This window comes from Panthera tigris, chromosome A3 (assembly GCF_018350195.1).
Source record: "Panthera tigris isolate Pti1 chromosome A3, P.tigris_Pti1_mat1.1, whole genome shotgun sequence".
In the NCBI taxonomy this organism is placed as follows: domain Eukaryota; kingdom Metazoa; phylum Chordata; class Mammalia; order Carnivora; family Felidae; genus Panthera; species Panthera tigris.
The window spans coordinates 26493546-26511470 of record NC_056662.1 but is presented as its reverse complement, the minus strand read 5'-3'; the positions used below and the strand labels follow the sequence as shown (position 1 = coordinate 26511470).

At 41.3% G+C, this 17925-nt stretch overlaps 1 protein-coding gene across 2 annotated transcripts in view; it reads left to right on the top strand.

Moving 5' to 3' along the window:
* The window catches only part of TM9SF4 (transmembrane 9 superfamily member 4), a 53163-nt gene that overhangs the window by 10735 nt on the left and 24503 nt on the right, over positions 1 to 17925 (top strand). For both annotated transcript variants that reach the window (XM_042980665.1, XM_042980664.1), the window contains exons 2-3: positions 10791 to 10904; positions 16122 to 16221. In XM_042980665.1, the coding sequence (XP_042836599.1) occupies positions 10791 to 10904; positions 16122 to 16221 (214 nt within the window). The remainder of the gene's footprint in view (positions 1 to 10790; positions 10905 to 16121; positions 16222 to 17925) is intronic.

Sequence of the window (17925 nt, the reverse complement as noted above, 5' to 3'; positions counted from 1 at the left end):
ATAGCTGGAAGTTTATAGTTCTTAATCTTCTTTGCCTATTTTGCCCATCCCCCTCATCCCATATCCTGTGGCAACCACTGATTTGTTCTCTGTGTTTATGAGTCTGGTTCTGTTTTGTTCATTTGTTTTGTTTTTTAGATTCCACATACAAGTTAAATCCTACGGTATTTGTCATTGTCTGATTTATTTCACTTAGCTTAGTACCCTCTTGGCCCATATCTTTCATTTCCTTAATGATATCTTTTGAAGTGTAAACGTTTTAAATTTTTATGAAATCCATTTTATCAAATTTTTAAATATAGATTGTGCTTTTGGTGTTGTATCTAAGACAGCTTTGCCTAACTCAAGGTCACAAAGATTATCTCCTTACTGTTCTTCTAGAAGTTTCAGTTTTTGTATTCAGGTCTAAGATACATTTTGAGTTAATTTTTGTGTATGGTGTGAGGCTCCTTTTGCAGATAGCTACCCAGTTGTCCAAGAACCATTTGTTGAAAAGACTATCCTTTCCCTATTGAATTGCCTTCTCAACCTTGTTGAAAATCAATTTAAACATATAGCTTTATTTCTGGACTTTGAGTTCTGTTCCTTTGGTCTTTATGTATATCCTTACCACACTGTCTTGATTATTATAGCTTTATAATAAGCTTAGAATTTGTTCTTTTTATAAGTTGTTTTGGATGTTCTGAGTCCTTTGTGTTTCCATATAAATTTTAGGATCGACTTTTCAATTTCTACAAAAAAGGCTGCTGGGGGGCGCCTGGGTGGCTCAGTCGGTTAAGCGTCCGACTTCGGCTCAGGTCATGATCTCATGGCTTGTGAGTTCAAGCCCCATGTTGGGCTCTGTGCTCCCAGCTCAGAGCCTGGAGCCTCTTCAGATTCTGTGTCTTTCTCTCTGTCTCTGCCCCTCCCCCGCTCATACTCTGTCTCTCTCTGTCTCTTAAAAATAAGTAAACATTAAAAAAAAAAAAAAAGGCTGCTGGGAATTTGATAGGGATTGCATTGAATATATAGATCAGTTTGGGAAGAATTGCTACCCTAACAATATTGAGTCTTCCAATCCATGAATATGGAACATCTCTCCAATTACTTAGAATGTTTTGTAATTTTCAGTATACAAGTCTTTTTTAAAATGTATTCCTAAATATTTTATTCTTTTTGAAGGTATTACAGATGGAACTATTTTCTTAATTTAATTTTGGGGTTATTGCTAGTATGTGGAAATACAATTAATTTTTATGTTTACCTTGTAGTCTCTGACCTTGCTCACTTTATTAGTTCTAATAGTTGTTTTGTGGGTTCCTTAGGATTTTCTAGATATATAATATGTGATCTACAAATGAAAGCTCCTTTACTTTTCAGTATGGGTGTCTTTAATTATTTGCTTCAGTGCACACTGTCTGCATTTATGGCACAGTGTTGAATAGAAATGGCAAAAGTGGACATTCTTGCCTTATCAATCATTTTGGGAGGAATCATTCGGTCTTTCACCATTAAGAATGATGTTGGCTGTGGGTTTTTCATAGCTGCTCTTAGAATAGGAATAGGAAGTTCCTTTCTATTCCTAGTTTGTTGAGAGGTTTTATCATGAGTGTTGGATTTTGTCAAGTGCTTTTTGTGAAGATTGTGTGGTTTTTGTCCTTTATTTATATGGGGTATTACATGGAGTTTCTGATATTAAGCCAACCCTCCTGTATTCCTAGGATAAACCCCACTTGGTTAAGATGTATAATTTATTTATTTATTTATTTTTTTTAGAGAGAGAGAGGGAGCATGCAGGAGCAGGGGAGAGGGGCAGAGGAAAGGAGAGAATCTTAAACAGATTCCACGTTCAGTGTGGAGCCCAGTATGGGGCTTGATCCCACAACCCTGGGATCATGACCTGAGCTGAAATCAAGAGTTGGACACTCAACCAACTGAGCCACCCAGGTGCCCCATGTAGACCTTTTTATATATGCTGGATATGATTTGCTAATGTTTTGTTAAGAATTTTTTCCATCTGTGTTCATGAGGACGATTTGTAGTTTTCTTATGATGTCTTTGGCATGCTTAAAAAAATTTTTTTTTAGATAAATGAGATTATGCTATACACACACTGCTGTGCATTATATTTTTTTACACTTCATAACTTATGTGGGCAGTCCTTCAAAAATAGTTCTACCTTCCATTTAAGTATATATTACTAAATTGCCTTCCCTAAAGACTGCACCAGTTTACCTATATCTAGTGTATTCAGATTTTTTAAAGCTTTGTGACTCTGATAGGTAAAAAGTCAGATGTTGTGGGGTGCCTGGGTGGCTCAGTCGGTTGAGCGGCCGACTTCAGCTCAGGTCATGATCTCACGGTTCTTGAGCTCATGCCCCGCGTCGGGCTCTGTGCTGACAGCTCAGAGCCTGGAGCCCGTTTCAGATTCTGTGTCTCCCTCTCTCTGACCCTCCCCCATTCATGCTCTGTCTCTCTCTGTCTCAAAAATAAATAAACATTAAAAAAAAAATTAAAAAAAAAAAGTCAGATGTTGTTATTTTGACTTGCATTTTTAAAATTATTTTTAAATTTTTGTTTGGCCTTTTGAATTTTTTTTTTAACTGCCCATGCATATTCTTTTCAGTTATTTGTCCTTCAGTGGTTTGTAAGAGCGCTTGGTATACTGAAGGAATTCATCCTCTGTTGGGTGTATGGTAAATATTTTTACCCAAATTGTCTTTTTCTTTGTCTATAATGTATATAATTGTACATTTTTCTTCCTTTTTCCTATATATATCCTTTTTCTTTCTAGCTTCTGGATTTTGTTTCATTCTTAGAAAACTTTCCATGTCAAGATTGTTTAAAAGTATATCTATATTTGCTTCTAACACTTCCATTTCATTTTGTCTGTTTAAGTCTTTTTTGCCTTCTCCAGTACCAGTTTGGAGAGCTCTGTATTTTAGTATTTCGTAGAACGTAACCAGCATTCAGTCAGTGTTGGCTGCCCTTGTGATCAGTATCGTCCTTACATGCTCGTCATCTCTTAATGCAGCTCACCTGCCTGAAAAGACCATCCCTGTTCCTCTGCCTTCTCAGCTGGGTCAAGTTATTTAATCTCGGAGTCTCGGGTTAACTGGCAGTCGTCGTCTGTGAGATGGTGACAGAAATCCCCAGGCAGTTGTCGTTGTGAGAATGGCACCAGTCAGTATTTGTAAAGTGGGAAGGACTGTGTGTCACAGTGCCTTGTACTTACTTGGTAGGTGCCCAGTGGCTCTGTGGCTTGTTGCTTTTTCGTGTTGAGTTTTCCACCAGGGTGAGTATTGTCGTTGTTGTTGTGTCTTTTTGTTTGGTTTTGGTTTTGGTGTATGTACTTGTGCTATGGGTTCGAGACTTTGGAACAGAAGCGTATTGAAGCCTTTCAGGATTTGCTTTTCATTTGTCTGCAGCCTTAAGCTCTCAGGGAGCCCCTTAGTTGTCCAGGGCAGTATCTCTGTTTCACAAGAAGGTAGAACTGGAGTAACTTCTTAGGTTTAATTGGCTTCATGACTACAGAAGGTTGTAATCCTCTGCCTTGGCTTCAAATCACGTATTAGGTAAGGCAAAAAGGTCGGGTATCTGGCTTTCTGAGAGGGGAAATTCAGAACACATATATATATTTTTGATTAGCAAGAAATAATGATGTTAACTGTGGGCTTTTCATATATGGCCTTTATTGTGTTGAGGTAAGTTCCTTTTATATCTTTTATGTTGAGAATTTAAATTGTGAATGGATGTTGAATTTGGTCGTATTCTTTTGTTGTGTCTATTGAGATGATCATGTGGGGTTTTTTTCCTTTCATTTTATTAATGTGGTGTATCACATTGATTTGCTTAAGTTGAACCATCTTTGCATCCCAGGGATAAATCCCACTTGATTTTGGTGTATGCTCCTTTTTTTTTTTTTTTTTTAATGTTTATTTATTTTTGAGAGAGAGAGAGCACGAGCGTGCGTGCAGAAGTGGGGGAGGGGCAGAGAGCGAGGGAGACACAGAATCCGAAGCAGGCTCCAGGCTCTGAGCTGTCAGCACAGAGCCCGACGCGGGGCTCAAACCCACAAACTGTGAGATCATGACCTGAGCCGAGAGACACTTAGACTGAGATCGGACATTTAGCCGACTGAGGCACCCGGGTGCCCCTGGTGTATGCTCCTTTTAATGTGCCATTAGCTTCAGCTTGCTAGTATTTTACTGAGAATTTTTGCATCTATGTTAATCAAGGCTATCGGCCTGTAGTTTTCTTGTGGTATCTTTGTCTGGTTTCGGTATCAGGGTGATGGTGTCCTCATAAAATGAGTTCAGAATTATGCCCTCTTTTATTTTTGAAGAGTTTAAGAAGGATTAGTATGTATTATTTATTGAATGTCTGGGAGAATTCACCTGTGAAGGGAGCTCTTTGATTACTGATTGAACCCCCCGCCCCCCCTTTTTTTATTGGTCTGTTTTAGTTTTCTGTTTTTTCTTGATTCAGTTTTGGGAGGTTATGTGTTTCTAGGAATTTACCTATTTCTCTATTTCTCCTAAGTTACCCAATTTGTTGGTGTATAATTGTTTATAATAGTCCCTTATGATCCTTTTTATTTCTGAGTCACCTTTTATAATGTCTCCTCTTTCATTTCTGATTGTATTTGAGCATTGCCTCTTTTTCTCTCATTGGTGCTGCTAAATTTTGTTTAGTTTCATTTGTCAATTTTTAGCTTTTCAAAAAGCCAACACATTTCTGTTGTGGGTGGGGTTATTTTTGTTTTGTTTTGTTTTTTACTATTTTTAAAAATCCTCGTTTTTATTTATTTCTGTTCTAATCTTTATTATTTCCTTTCTTCTGCTAACTTTGGGCTTCATTTGTTCTTTTTCTGGTTCCTTGAAATGTAAAGTTAGGCTTTTTGAGATATATAAATGTATAATGTAGTTGTTTACCCCTGTAAACTTCCTCCTAGTACTAGTTTTGTTGCATTCCATAAGTTTTGGTAGGTTGTCTTTTTATTTTCTTTTGTCTGAGGTACTTTTAAATTCTCACTGGATTTCCTCTTTGACTCCATGGTTGTTCAAGAGTGTGTTGTTTAGTTTTCACATATTTGCTTATTTCCCATTTTTTTGTTAATGATTTCTAGTTTCATTCCATTATGATCAGAAAAGATATGTGGAATGATTTCAGTCTTCTTAAATTTGTTAAGACTTGTTGTGTGAACCTAACATGTGAACTGTCCTGGAGAGTGTTCTGTGTACAGCTGAGAAGAACGTGTTTTCTTCTGTTGGGTGGAAGGTTCCATATGTGTCTGTTAAGTCCATTTGGTCTGTAGTGTTTTTTGAGTCAGCTGTTTATTGATTTTCTGTCCGGATGTTCTGGCCATGAAGTCCCTACTATTACTGTATTGCTGTCAGTTTCTTCCATCAGATCTGTCAGTATTTGCTTTATACATTTAGGTGCTCTGATATTGGATGTGTATATGTTTCTAACTTAGATATAACTGTTATATCTTCTGGTTGAATAGACCCTTTTCTCATACAGTGACCTTCTCTGTTTCTAGACACAATTTTAAACTGTAAGTCTGTAGTGTCTGATAGAAGTATATCTACCCCTGCTTTCTTTTTGTTATGTGGAATATGTTTTTCTATCCCTTCATTTTCAGCCCTCGTGAGTCTTTAGATCTGAAGCGAGTCTCTTGTAGACAGCATATTGCTGGATCTTATTTTTTTTTTTTTATCCATGCAGCCAACCTGTGCCTTTTGATTGGGAATTTAATCCATTTACTCCCAGCTTACTCTGATATGCATCAGGGTTGAGAACCACTATCCTAGATGTACAGATAGGGTATAGGGGTAATAGATATTCTCCAGGAGTCTCAAACTAGATCCTTGGACAGGCGGAAAGGTAGGAGGTATCAAGAACTCCTTAAATTTAAGAATTAAAAAAAAAAAATCAGATTCTTAAGGATACAGCAGAGATTAAGAACCATAATATTCCAGGGTGCCTGGCTGGCTCAGTCCATGGAGCATGCGACTCTTGTTCTCAGGGTTGTGAGTTCGAGACCAATGTTAGGCATAAAGCTTACTAAAAAACAAAACAAAACCCATAGCATTCAATCTTATGTGAGTGGATGGTTTTATATTTTTATAGATCAGAGGTTGGTTGACGCTTATTATTAGTTTGAGTACTCCCATAACATGGCTAGACAAGTAATTAGTGCAGGTGGACAGATGTCAGAAGCTTAAATGACCACAATTCAGCATGAAATGTACTATAGTAGTGCCTTAGACAAGCGCAGATTTAAGTATTGGCCAAATAACATAAGCACTAATCCTTGAACATGTATAGATGTGAAAGTTGGGTACTGGGTAGTTTCCATTCTCTTGCCTCTAGTGACATCATAGAGATACTTACAAGGTACCTTGAAAAGAAAGGGAAAGAATAATTCCACAAAATATGTACATAAAAGGATGTTCACAGCATTATTTGAAATCGTGAAGTTGTTCACTAAAATAGCCAGTATTGGGGCGCCTGGGTGGCTCAGTCGGTTAAGCGTCCGACTTCGGCTCAGGTCATGATCTCACAGTCGGTGAGTTCGAGCCCCGCGTCGGGCTCTGTGCTGACAGCTCAGAGCCTGGAGCCTGTTTCAGATTCTGTGTCTCCCTCTCTCTCTGACCCTCCCCCATTCATGCTCTGTCTCTCCCTGTCTCAAAAATAAATAAACGTTAAAAAAAAAAATTTTAAATAGCCAGTATTAGTGGAATAGGTTAAATTATAATGTATCCACTTACCCAGTTATATACTTATTAAAGTAGTATATAACTAGGTAATTAAAAAGGAAATTGTGTATATTCCAGAATTTCACGATTTTAAATAATGCCATGGTGAGTATCCTTTTATGTACATTTTGACATATTTGTGGAGATCTGAGGGTCTTGGAGAACATTTCAACTGGACCTTCAAGTGTAGGTAGACTTGAATAAGGTGAGAGCAGGTGTGAAAAACAGCTTGAGCAGAGGCTTAAAGGCAGCCTCACCTGACCAAGTCTGCTCACTAAGGGCCAAGACAATCTTGGGATTTTCCTGAAGGCTTAGAAACGAAAGGTGGAAGGTGCTGATGGAAAGGTATCTTGGGCCAGCAGGTGCAAGTCCTTCCATACCGACCTAGAATTACTCTACCCTAGGTGTTCAGAAGGGTGATTTTGTCTTTCTGCGTAATTTATTATTTTTCTTAATTGATATAAATGCTTTATAATCCCCTAAGAAAAGTTAGAAATAGAGATATAAAAAAAGGAAGAAAGTCCATTACACCCAGAGCCCGTTTTGCCTGCTACACATTTTCTCAAAGGTAACTTTTTTAAAAAGGGGAGAATCCTGCTATGCAGTGTTCTATCCCCTGCTTGTTCTACTTAGATCTAAAGCTTAAATGTTCCCACTCAAGAAATATTTCCTTTTTAGTGAGTATATAAATAGGTAAGTGGATACATTATAATTTAACCTATTCCACTAATATTGGCTATTTTAGTGAAAATTTCACAGTTTAAATAACACCATATTGAACATCCTTTTGTGTACATTTTGGCATATTTGCCATATTTTTCTTTTGTTAAATAATTTTTCCTTTTTATTTTGAGAAAGAGAGAGTGAGAGAGAGAGAGAAAACAAGTGGGGAGGAGCAGACAGAGGGAGGCACAGAATCCAAAGCAGGCTCCTGGCTCTGAGCTGTCAGTACAGAGCCCAACATGGGGCTCTATCCCACGAACCATGAGATCATGACCTGAGCCGAAATCAAGAGTTGGACACTTAACCAACTGAGCCACCCAGGTGCCCCTGCCATATTTTTTTTAACATGTCTCAAAGTAGAATTGCAGGGTCAAAGAGTATGTGCTTGGGGGGGAGGGGGAAGGCTTTTGATGGAGTGCCAGATTGCCCCCCGATCCAGAAGGGTTCTAGTTAATTATCCCTCCAGCCATACGAGAATATCAAAACAGTGACATTTTAATATCTAAAACTGACAGTGTCATTTTGATGCAGCCCTTAATTCTCAACTGAACTTCTGAATTGCTTTTGGTTGCCAGCTTGTATTATTCAAAGACGATGGCACATTAAGGAAATAAATAGCCTTTGCCATTTTTCATCGGTTGATCCTTCCTCTAAGATCCATTGATGTGTGGTATGTTGATAGTATCTTTGCGTGAGGATGGTCTGTCTTCTGCCTCGTTTTTCAAAAATTCACAGGTGGTTTTTGTTGTTTTTGTTTTTTAAACAACATTTGTGGGGCGGTTTGTGCCAGAACTGCAGGATTTGTTCTCCTTGCATTTAGTGAACTGGAATTCAAGTAGAAAGAGGAATTAGGGGAAAGAGGACCTGATTTGTTTCTTTGACTCAAAGCACTCACATTCCTACAGACTGACCAATGAGGCCTAGCACAGGGCTCCAAAGAGGAAGGGCCATAATCTTCTCACAACAGGTCAATTAGAGGAAATTGTCTGATGGAGAGGAAATCAGATGCTGTAGCCAGCCTGGGTCCGTAGGCTTTCCATCACAAAAAGAGAGAATAAATCCTATTTGTTGTTGTTGTACTCAAGACAAACTCATACTACTACACCCTTCCCTTTGTGAGTGCGTAAAATGTCTCTAAGAGAGATTTTCAAGGAACTGGTGATAGCAGTTGTCTATAGGGAGCCCAAGTGGGAGGAAGATTTCTTTTTCACGGTATATCCATTTGTACTGTGTGAATTATTTACTGTGTATGTGCTACTTTTTCAAAACATTTTTAAGCTAGTTATTTTTAAAAGCCTTGCCTGCTTGTGGTTATGTAAAATGTTAACATTAGAGGAAACTGGGCAGTACATGGAACTCTCATAGTATTTTTACAACTCTTTTATAAATCTAAATTTACTTTAAAATTGAAAGTTCCTGGGGTGCCTAGGTGGCTCAGTTGGTTAAGCATCCTGCTCTTGGTTTCAGCTCAGGTCATGATCTCACGGTTCTTGAGTCCAAGCCCCATATCGGGCTCTGTGCTAACAGTGCAGAGCCTGCTTGAGATTCTGTCTCTCTCCCCCTCTCTCTCTCTGTCCCTCCTTCTCTTACACACACACTCTCTCTCAAAATAAATAAACTTAAAAAAATAAAATTAAAAAAATTTTTAAGGGACAGAAAGGGGAAAGTATTGTTTTTTCTATACAGAATCCTACCCCATTGATAATTTTCTACCTTCTAGTCTGGTCATTTCTTTTAAATATCCTGCTGTTAACCCCTGACCCCATTGATTACTAAGTACAGTACAGCTGTCATAGTCATCTTTCACTGTTTTTATTGGGGTCGCACTGTTCCTTCGTAATTTCATAATGAACAAGCTGGCAGATACTTACAAACATTTACAGCAAATTGGGAGGGGGGGGGGAACACTCTGAATATATTCTTTTTAAGGCTTTAACCAAGCTATGCATCTACAAAAAGTGCACCAAGCTCAGAACCTTAAACTATTAAAGCCACTTTTTCTCAGCTTGTGCTCCTGGTAAGAATGCAGATGAGGCCACATTTTTGGCAAGCCCCCTGAGCAATTCTGACTCCATATAACCATCTGAGTGTGTGTGTGTGTGTGTGTGTGTGTGTGTGTGTGTGTGTGCGTGCATGTGCTGGTAACTTGAAGGATGGAGGGGCTGTGGAGGCAAGGTGATCAGAAGGCTGTGTCCAGTGAGAGGAAACAAGGGTCTGAAATGCTGTGACAGTACAGGGGGCAGAGAGACAGGGCAGATGCAGGAACACTAGTGAATCTGTGATCCGGGTGTCTGGACAAGAGTCCCTTGTCTAGACCAAATGGAGAGAGAGAATCAGGAAACTCTTCTAGTTCTTTGAGGGGGTGAAGCATGTTGTTAAGGGAAAGAGATGTTTCGATGGAGTGCATTTCTTGAGGCCGGTAATTGGTCACTCTTGTCTTTTCTCAGGTGACTATCCTGCAGGTAGGTCATTTACTGAGTGCCTGCTCTGTGCCAGGCACTGGGGACACACGGAGATCACATTCAAGTGGAAGGGGACAGACTGCACAAATAAACACATGCATATTGTACATATCAAGTACATAATTATCCATGAAGAGACATGAAGCAAGGGGGGTGGAGAATGGGTAATGGGAACCGTGGGGGTGCTTATTTTAGATAGGATTGTCAGTGAAGGCTTCTCTGAGGACGTGACGTCTGAGAGAGACCTGAATGAAATAAGGAATGAGATTAGCCATGCATGTATCTGTGGGAAGGACATTCTGAGCAGTAAAGGGGATGGCCCTGAGGGGTAGAGAAGGGCCTGCTATCAAGAGACAACAAGAAAGCCAACATAGCTGGAACTGAGTGAGGAGGAGAGTGGCAGGGGATGAGGCCCATACAGTTTGGAGAAGGCGTGTATGAAGCTGTATTGGTGATATGGGACCTTCCTGACAAAGTAAGCCCATTGCTACATAGAAAAAAGGGAATTTGTGGAACATTGTGGAGCTTAGCTTCCTGCTAGCTATACTGAAGAGTGATACAACATGACATGGTGGAAAGAACATTGATCCGGAAGTGGGGAAGTGTGGCTCCTGTATGGCAGTCTTCCCTTTTGTCCCCATGTTAATTACTTCACTCATTTTGTGACTCGTTTCCAGAAGTGCAGAAGTGCAAGATCGGTGCCGTGTGGGACTCTTGGGGGCATGTGGAAGGCAGCACTTACAGAGTAGGGATGACACTGGGTCAGGTAAAGCAGACGTGAAGGTGCTATGACTTGACCTGCCCCAGGGAGATGTTCGCTTCTTTCCCCCATTCTGACTACAGCCTCTCTTCTTCCAAGCAGGATTGGTTGCCGTGGTCCCTGTTGCTTCTCTCGCTCGCGTGTGATTCTCACGCCTTCTACGTCCCTGGGGTTGCACCAATCAACTTCCACCAGAACGACCCTGTAGAAATCAAGGTAGGTGCGTTTCTGGGCTGTTGGAGCCTCTGTGCTGGCAGCCTGGCTGGAGGGCCCTGGTGAGATAGGCCCAAGCTTGCAGAGAACAAAAGCCCGTGCCAGTCGCCCTGGGAAAAAGCGAGTCCGCTGCGTGCTGCTTGGCTGGAAGGGGAGTGCTATCCGGAGTCCACCGTTCCGGGCACTCTGCCTCTTCATCTCTCTCCCTTTCCCTGTCTGCTTGTGGGAGTGTGTTCTCTCTGTGTCCCTTTCCGGCTTTCTCTTTGGTTCTGGCTCTGGCCAGGCCTGTGTTTCTCTCTCACTTTCATCCTCACGTGTGTCCCTGTTCCTAGTTGTGAGTGTGTGAGTGTGTGTGTGTGTGTGTGTGTGTGTGTGTGTATCTGTCTGTCTGTCTCTCTCAACCGGCTGCCTCCTCTGTGGCACCTCTACCTCCCTCTTTCATCAGTTCCCCTTCTCTTCTCAGTCACCAGTTTCTCTTGCATAACCCACATTGTCCACACATACACAGCCTATCGTATATGGCTCTGTGTTTTTGCTTGCAGATTTTGCCACAGCTGGACTCCCCAGTTCAGTTTTTCTAAACTGTGTACTACCTATCTGAGTGGGGGTATATGAGGTGATTTCAAGTAGTTGACAAATACGATTTATTTTAATAGCTATTTTCTTTTAATGTGTATTAAGAAATATAGCTACTACTTCAACTCATGATTTTATGGCTGTTCTTGGTTTTCCATTTTTAATAGTGATAATAGTATTAGCTTCTTAAATAAATGTATTTCCTTAAAAAATGAATCAGATCCAAATAAATAGTGGAATCAATGGTAAATAGATAAGGCAAATTGGTGCATGAACAATTCAAGTGTAAAGAGAAGCCATCCCACCAGACACCTTTGCTTTTCAAGCTAGATGTCCACCTGTCGGTCGGTCAACTAGCCAGGGTGGGGAACGAGTCTCTTAAAATATGGTTGGTCAGGGGCAGTGGGCAGGCTGGCACTTTGATTAGTGGCTCTTTAACAGTGTACTGGTGGTGGCATTCTCAGAGCCCCAAGTAGGGCTAGGGGTTGGTGGTGGATCTTTTTCGATCCGTACAAACTCCAAGGTAGAGATATGGTACAGATTTATTGGATAGGCTCTCAGGGTCAGCGCTCGGGAGGGAGCGAGGGAAGCAGGACTGGGCAGAGGGATTCACTGAGGCCTGCGGGAAGCTCTGGAACTGGAATGGCCGACCCTTCAGAGTTGTTCCAAGTTGAGGCAAGAGGACTGGTTCTTTGTATCCCAGTGAACCAGTCATTGGATATGGACTGCCACCAGGGAGGGCAGGGAAGGGGCGTAATCTTGTGCACGGGCTCCCAGCCAAAGGGTCTCTCCTCTGTCATCACCCAAATATAACCACTCTTAATACTTTGGTGTTTTTCTGGGTCTTTTTTTTCCTGTACAGTGTTGACCGTGTAGGGCACTTGGCATCCCCTCGCCTCTGTAAATCCCCAGTTACTTGACTACTACACTGTTCCTTCCTTGGCAAAGTAACGAGTAGTTGAAAGTTTTGAGTAGTCCTTCACATCCTTAGTGATTTTGTAAAAAGGGCTAACAAAACTTAGTTCCAAAAATAAATCCTGCTCCTAAAATAAACGTACATTTCCTGCCTCGTTATCGTGTTGATGTGAACCACATCTTCACTGGTCTGTGCAGAAGCAACTCAGTAAGATTGCATGAAAATCAAGTTTGTATCCTTTCCTGAGCGTCACAGTGTCCAAAAGGAGAAACAGAAGACAAGAAGGTCACAAAGGGCCGTCTACCTGATGTGCCACCATGTATGGGCCCCTTTGTTTGACACCACATTTTAGGTATTAGCAAAATGACAGATTGCTATGTGTCATGCTTATTTGGGGCATCACATACAAGCAGTTTGTGATTGTCCAGGAGTTGTTAATCAGTGAAGAGGATAAATATATAAATAATACATTTGTTTTTTTAAAAAAAACGAAAACTGCTATGAATCAAGTTGTAAAAGAGCTGGGATCTTATCTGTCTCAATCACTGCTGTGTTACCAGCTCCTAATACATAGCCTGGCAGGGTGTATAAGTATGTCTGAGAGCATATAAATATGTTAAAAAGCATCTGCATTTAGAACTAAGCAGTAATTAATGAGTAGATGCAACATTAGGTGTGTTGCATTATTGTGAGCATCTCTATTCCTTGGAGGTCAGACTGTTACTTTCAGGAACAGTAATTAAAGTAACGTTTATTGAGGGTTATGTACATGCCAGGCATTATGCCTGATTTAACTCACAATTCCTCCCTCTCCGCACCCCCCCCCCCCAGCCCAGGAACGCTCTGAGGCAGATACTGTATATTTTACAGATTTACTGTATATTTTATAGATCAGGAAACCAAGGCCCAGGGAAGTAAACCAACTTGCCCAAGGTCATATGGAGACAGAGAAGTAGGATTAGTTCTTAACTGCTCCATCTCTTAACTACTACAGTGCCCTTCCTCTCAATGCTTTTGTCAAAAGCTGCCTCCAGAGCAAAGCTTGTGGCACAGGGAGGAGAGGGTGGCTCTGGCTTCCAGTCCTGCCAGGCTGGGGATGGAAGAGGGCACACTTTGGGTTGGGGGAGGGAGGGTGGGAGGGAACATAAAGGTGGGGCTCAGTTTCTTTGCAATGTGGATTCTTTTTTGATTATCCAGAAAGAGAGAATGGAAGAAACACAAAATAGCAGGCTGTTCTAAAAGACAGTAACTTTTTGGCCATTTTGTCTCAAGCAATTCATGAAACGCTTAATAGATGTCCTCTGTCTCTTAGTCCGACATCTAAAAAGCTCTGAAACCCAGTTTTTGTAAGTTCCTTATAGACAAGACTTGGCCTGAAGTGTTTGACTTTATTTATCCCACTTAGTAAGAACATTTTTGCATTTCTTTACACAGATAGTCATTAAATATGGGGTACTGCTCCAGACTCAGCTGGAGGGCATTGTCCACCCTGCCCTTTTAAAATAAAAATTTTTGTGGCTCCTGGGTAGCTCAGTCAGGTAGCGGCTCAGGTCATGATCTCGTGGTTCATGGGTTTGAGCCCTGCATCGAGCTCTGTGCTGACAGCTCAGAGAGAGCCTGCTTCTGATTCTGTGCCTCCTTCTCTGTCTGCCCCTCCCCACTCATGCTCTGTCTCTCTCTCTCTCTCTCTGTCAAAAATAAACGTTAAAAATTTTTTTAAATAAATTCCTAATTTCAAAGCATGAGGTTTTTTTTTTTTAATTTAAATCCAAGTTTGTTAACATATGGTATAATAATGATTTCAGAAATAGGATTTAGTGATTCATCACTTACTTGCAACACACGAAGCTCATCCCAACAAGTGTCCTCCTTAATGCCCCTTGCCCATTTAGCCCAACACCCCTCCAACAACCCTCAGTTTTTTCCCTGTATTTTAGAGTCTCTTATGATTTGTCTCCCTCTCTGTTTCTATATTATTTTTGCTTCCCTTCCTTATGTTCATCTGTTTTATATCTTAAATTCCACATGTTAGTGAAATTATATTTCTCTTTCCCTGACTGACTTATTTTGCTTAGCATCGTACACTCTACTTCCATCCATGTTGTTGCAAATGGCAAGATTTCATTCTTTTTGATTGCCGAATAATATTCCATTGTATATAGGGGCACCTGGGTGGCACAGTCAGTTAAACGTCTGACTTTGGCTCAGGTCACAATCTCATAGTTTGTGTGTGGGTTCAAGCCCCATCAGGCTCTGTGCTAACAGCTCAGAGCCTAAAGCTTGCTTTGGATTCTGTGTCTCCCTCCCTCTCCCTCCCTCCTGTCTCTGCCCCTCCCCCACTTGTGCTCTCTCTGTCTCTCTCTCAAAAGTAAATAAACATTAAAAAAAAATTTTTAAAAGAAATATTCCATTGTGTATATGTATATATACACATATATACACCACATCTTTATCAATTCATCTGTCACTGGACATTTGGGCTCTTTCCATACTTTGGCTATTATTGATAGTGCTGCTGTAAATATAAGGATGCATGTGCCCCTTCGAAACAGCACACCTGTGTCCTTTGGATAAACATCTAGTAGTGCAATTGCTGGGTCGTTGGGTAGTTCTATTTTTTCATTTTTTAAGGAACCTCCATATCAAAGCATGAATTTTAAAAAAGGATTGTGGACCTGGATTCTAAAAATTATTTGTCCTTTTATAGCTGATGCATGAGGAATGGTTGATAGTTTCTAAATAGCAAAGATAATTTTATGTACCCGTAGACTAGAATTTTTTTTTTTTTTTTTTTGCGACATTTTGTTCTGTTTACCTACGGTTTGGTGTTGTCTATGACTGTCACTGTTTTCAGAGCAATAGTCTGTGTGCATGTATCAGTTCCTAAACATTCTCCTTCATGGTCTTCTTAAACCTCATTTTTAATGGTTGCATGATATTTAATTGGATGAGTATATTATGGCTTACTGACCGGTGTGGGGGCTTATACTTGTTTTCCCATTTTTCCTCTCTTCTGTCATGCAGCAAACATTTAATGAACATTACAAGTGTGCCTGGCTCTGTAGGTCCTTGCCCTCATGAAGCTTAAATGTTAAATTCTAGTGGGGGAAACTGATTTTTTAAAACAGGTAAACAAAATAACTATGTTGTATCAGACCTGTTACCTGGGAAACTACACATGTTGGAGTACAGCAAATGAAGGAATTCCCTTAGATGAAATAGTTGGGGAGAGACTTCCAGACGAGGGGCCGTAAGCTGGGACCTAAATGTGAGAAGGAGCCAGACAGGCACGGGGTCGGACCAAGAGGAGCAGCGGGCGCAGAGCCTGATGGGCTCGAGGAACTGTAGGCACTGTAACCACGCTGTGGTCATGAGCAAGGAGTGGACCTCTTTGTTCCTAAAGTTTATCCTCGTTTGGAGTTATTCCTTAGGAAAGATGCCCGGAAGTGAAATTATAGGGTCAAAGGACATCAGACTCTCAGTGTATTTGAATTTGGTTATGAGTTTAAACAAAATCTGTGATGTAGTTTAAAACTAATGACACACGAAATCAGAATTGTAGACTTTATCGTGTGTAGTATACTACAGTTGCATCTGCTGCACTTAGTTTGCTTATTTGATAATATTGCCGACTATACCAACGATGTGTGGGTACAGGCAGAACTATTGAAACAGCTGTCTTGGTTTCTGGATTGAGGAACAACAAACAGCCTCTCTTCTCCCACCAGGCTGTGAAGCTCACCAGCTCTCGAACCCAGCTACCTTATGAATACTACTCGCTGCCCTTCTGCCAGCCCAGCAAAATAACCTACAAGGCAGAGAATCTCGGTAAGTTTTTTCTCTCACTGTCAGCCTGTCGCAGATGGGAAGCCAGATCTTTGCGTAATGGTGATAGCCGTGAACCCTGACTTTACCGTGTGCTGGACACCATTCTATGTGGTTTGCGTACATATCAGCTCATTCAATCCTCGTAACATCCCCGGGGAGGTAGTTGCTGTTTTTATGCCTATTTTACAGGTTAAGTGACTTGCCTCTGGTTATGTTGTTAATGGCTAAGCTGGGCTTGGAGTCCATGTGTTTGGACTTCAGAGTTGCAGGCTACTGCTCAGACTGGCTCTCCCTTGATTTCTAGATACTCCCTTCTGTCGCTGTTGGCTTCTGTAACCTACTCTGCTTTTAATTAAAAGAATGAGTGACTACCTCTGGCCCTAAAGGAAGCAGAAACATCACCATAGTTCTTGCTAAGTGGTTGTGCAAGACTTGCCTCAAATAATGTGTGAAGCACCCAGCACAGTGTCTGACATATGTGTTCCATAAATAGTAGCCATTTTATTCTAATTCAAATAATTCTTCATTTGGTAGAATTTTAGACTTAAAGCAAAAGACACTCATTCAGAAGCCTCTGTTCCTGACATAATTATTAGTACTTATGCTGTGCCCATCTTGGTTTTGGAAGGATGCTGTCCCTGACCTCAAGGAACTTAGGAGACTTTCCTCTTTTAGCTGAGGAGGGAGAAAGGAGAGAACTTTCTTGAGCAGGCCTCTGAAAGGGCTGCCTTCTCTGTCAGGGCTACCCATGGCTCAGATGTTTTAGTCAGCTTAACCAGAACCAGGCAGCACCTCCCAGCCCTCAGTCTTGCCTCGTACTGTTGCCTCAGGGCTGATTTCCACTGACTGTCTGGGCTGCCCCTCCTGCCTGTCACTTATGCTTCTTTTCTCTTTCCACACCATGCCGTGCCCAAACACCTGTCTCTGTCTGAGAAACGTGACCTGCTTTGTCTTCCAGGCCCCTTGCTACCCGGACCCTTGAGAGCAGCTCCTCCCTTCCCATGAGCTGGTGTGGACTCGTTGGCAGCCCGTGGCTCAGCACCTCGGTGTGACACTGGGTGATCTTAACCTCTCTGAGCCTCTGCCATATCTTCTATGAAGCTGGGGGATGTTCCTGCCTCATAGAAATGGAAACCTCTTGGGGCACCTGGGTGGCTCAGTCAGCTGAGCTTCCAACTTCAGCTCAGGTCATGATCTCATGGTCTGTGGGTTCAAGCCCCGTGTCGGGCTCTGTGCTGACAGCTTAGAGCCTGGAGCCTGCTTCAGATTCTGTGTCTCTCTCTCTCTCTCTCTCTCTCTGCCCCTTCCCCACTTGCACTCTGTGTGTGTGTGTGTGTGTGTGTGTGTGTGTGTGTGTGTGAAATAATGGATAAACATTAAAAAAATTTTTTTTTAAAAAGAAAGAAATAGAAACCTCTGTGTACAAAAGTTATCCTGCTGTATTGTATCATTCTGTCTTGAAGGAGTGGCTCCCTTCATGGCCTAGGGGCTCTTAGAGTGGAGGGATCATGCCTTCCATTCCTATCTCTCCCACTTCTGACCCAGTGTCAGAATCCACAGGAGGATTCAGTCAATGTTAAGTGTCCTACCTGAATGGAGCAGAAACCTCCTTGATTATATACCTGTTGGATGGCAAGCCTTGTACTTAGCATTATCATCATCACCACCGTTAGTATTTACAGGGCTCTTCTAGGAGCTGGGCAT